Here is a 2697-nt window from a genome sequence, read left to right as displayed (position 1 = left end):
TTTCCTCTCTCAATGTGTGTGTGCATTCTTTGTTTATGTATGTGTGTGTGCGTTTTTGTTTATGTTTGTACTCTCTCTCTCTCTCTCTCTCTCTCTCTCTCTCTCTCTCTCTCTCTCTCTCAAAAACACTATGTGTGTGTGTATGTGTGTGTGTGAGAGAAAGAGAGAGGGAGAGAGAAAGAGGGGAAGGGAACATGAGAGTGAGGAGAGGGAAGGAGCATACCTGGCTCTCCTTCCTCTCCTCGTGTGTGTGTGTGTGTGTGTGTGGAGAAGAAAAAGAGAGAGAGAGAGAGAGAGAGAGAGAGAGAGAGAGGGAGAGCGTTACCTGCTCCTTGCTTGAGGGCGCCGAAAAACTCAGATCTGAGATCTGAGTTTTTGAGCGCGCTCTGTTATTTTTTTAGCCCAGTCGGCGTCGCTATGAGCGTCACAAATTTACAAAGAAATTTGCGACGCTCATAGCGACGCCGGGATTTTTTTTTTTGAGCATCGCTGTGTGAGCGTCGCTAATATGAATAGCCTCTTGTAGTGAATAACATGAAGGAGAATTCTTGTCCCATAGTACTTTTAATGTTGAAAGAAAAAGAAGCACTAAACATTAAAGATTTGATTGGTTTGAATAAAATGATGATTGTCAAACATACAAGCTCACATCAATGATAACATTAAAGCCATCATCAATTAAAAAAACATCAGTACGTAGCCCAAAGAGACATATGTCAACAAAGAGCAATTACATCAACACTCTCTACATAGACAATAGTTCATTAGATAATCCTCACTATCACTTCGAAGGTCCCAATGCGACTTGCACCAATGATTCAACTCTCAACACCTCCGACTCCTGCCAAAACAAAAACCGTTACCTTACATAGGAAATGATGATAACAATTAATAGTACATATCATCGTAGTTATAATGGGAAAACAAAAACAAAGTTGCATATCATTAAAGATTGTCCTTGTAAGAAAGCAAGCCACTTAACCCCTCATGCAAATTCTCTCTAATTCTACAAAAGATGGTAACCAAACTTATTACACGACGTCAAAACAACTAGAGAAAATGATCCCCGGCCTAAAATTGATGCACATTTGCAGACAAAAAGATTATGCAAACTAGCCTTAAATTTGACAAACAATAATATCTCAAACTAGTTACAAATTTGAAATACCTTACCCACCCAAGTGTTCAAAAAACCCTTCGGCACAACAAGACTTCTAAACTGTTGAATCTTGCTTTCAATACAAAATTGCATCCACATAGTACATACTAGAAATGTGTAAGATATCTTCTTAGATATGCTATATGTCCAAGCAACCTGCAAGGGAAAAACAATAAAGTACTAGTTAGGACACTAAGATTGATATACTTATAACAACAATATGCTATATGTTGTAAACCTTGCAAAAGGAAAAACAATGACACACCTTCTTGCACAACTAGATATACATGTTTCCAATCCACCCAAGCTTCTCCATGGTGCTCATCCACCCAAGCTAGAAGAGCCCTTTTGTGATTTGTGTCCACATCCCTTACAAAGGCATTACAATTTGATGTTTCTGATAGCTTGGCAAGAACAAGGTCACCTTTCTCCAGCCATGGGGGAATGCAACCAATCTTTCCAGGAAGTAGAAGTCTTTTGCGAACTTCCAAACCACTTGTCTCATACAGAAAATCTTTGTCATCACTAGATGTAGATAGCCAAAAGAACTTATGTTTTATGCAATTGATAGGCTCAATGATGAGACCACAATTACTCCTTTGACTTTTCTGAATAGCATGCATCCCCGATATCTCATCAATACTATAGTTGATGTCAAGTAGACACTCTATAACTGCAAAGATGTTGATATCTCCTCGTTTCTCATGGATGAATATTTTCTTCAACCGGCCTCTAGAGATTAGTTCCTCCTCTTGGCTTATAGAAGACCTTTGAAAGACAACAAACTCACCAGTGGTAAATTTTACATTATTAAGAAAGACCTTAGAGTAAAATTGCCCACTTGGTTGAATTTCATCAAGAAGAAAAGTATGTGCATCTTTTCTTGCCCAAAAGTCTATCATCCCCTTTTTCTCCATGATACTGAGATCAAGTAACTTTGGTCTCTTTGGCCCCACAAGTACTCCTTTTCTCTCAATCATGATTTGGCATGGGCAAGGACTCAAGCGTAGACAAGCATCCCATACATCATTAGCCTTCTTCTCGGATGATGTGTGAAATACGCATTTCTTATTCATATCATAGCATAAGTCTCTCGATCCATTTCGTAAACCTTCTGGAAAAACCAAACATGAATGCACATATTGCATATCCCTTGAGGCACTTGTGAGGCCATCCTTTTCAATCTGTAGTTGCTTATAGACTTGGGTGCATAAGATGCGACTGTGAAATTTGCTATAAGAAAGTTCATTTGACTTGTTATTTGTATGAATACTTAGGTATCCTGAAACATTAAGTTCATGAGAAAAGCACCATGTAACATCATGATATCCATGGCGAATAATGTCATCCAAGATCTCACCATTTCCTACATGAAAAACATAGCACTTCACATACTTTGTGACAACAAATTAGATACAAACCACAACCTTAAGAAGCCATACTTGCTACATGCTCCAAGGGGGAGGAGTTTGCTCCATAATACTCCTCAAATAAAATACGCCATGATAATAATAAGGAGCGACAAATTTCAATATATT

General features: G+C 38.3%; 1 protein-coding gene across 3 annotated transcripts; it reads right to left on the bottom strand.

Moving 5' to 3' along the window:
* Positions 1–716: 716 nt before the first annotated feature.
* On the bottom strand, positions 717–2235 carry LOC147429678 (uncharacterized). 3 transcript variants are annotated; one of them, XM_086495933.1, is made up of 3 exons: positions 1425–2235; positions 1169–1315; positions 717–841 (listed from the first exon to the last, which is right to left on the bottom strand). In XM_086495933.1, the coding sequence occupies exons 1-2, from the start codon at positions 2233–2235 to the stop codon at positions 1299–1301; spliced, it is 828 nt and encodes a 275-aa protein (XP_086352059.1). In that variant the 3' UTR covers positions 717–841; positions 1169–1298. The 3 variants fall into 3 exon arrangements, with proteins under 3 accessions (XP_086352059.1, XP_086352058.1, XP_086352057.1); XM_086495932.1 differs by having other exon boundaries at positions 1174–1315; XM_086495931.1 differs by having other exon boundaries at positions 1178–1315.
* Between the last annotated feature and the right edge of the window lie 462 nt (positions 2236–2697).

The sequence above is a fragment of the Adiantum capillus-veneris genome, chromosome 22 (assembly GCF_014529385.1).
Source record: "Adiantum capillus-veneris isolate H3 chromosome 22, ASM1452938v2, whole genome shotgun sequence".
NCBI classification, from domain to species: Eukaryota; Viridiplantae; Streptophyta; class Polypodiopsida; order Polypodiales; family Pteridaceae; genus Adiantum; species Adiantum capillus-veneris.
Note: the sequence above shows the minus strand (reverse complement) of the source record. Positions and strands in the feature narration are given on the sequence as shown.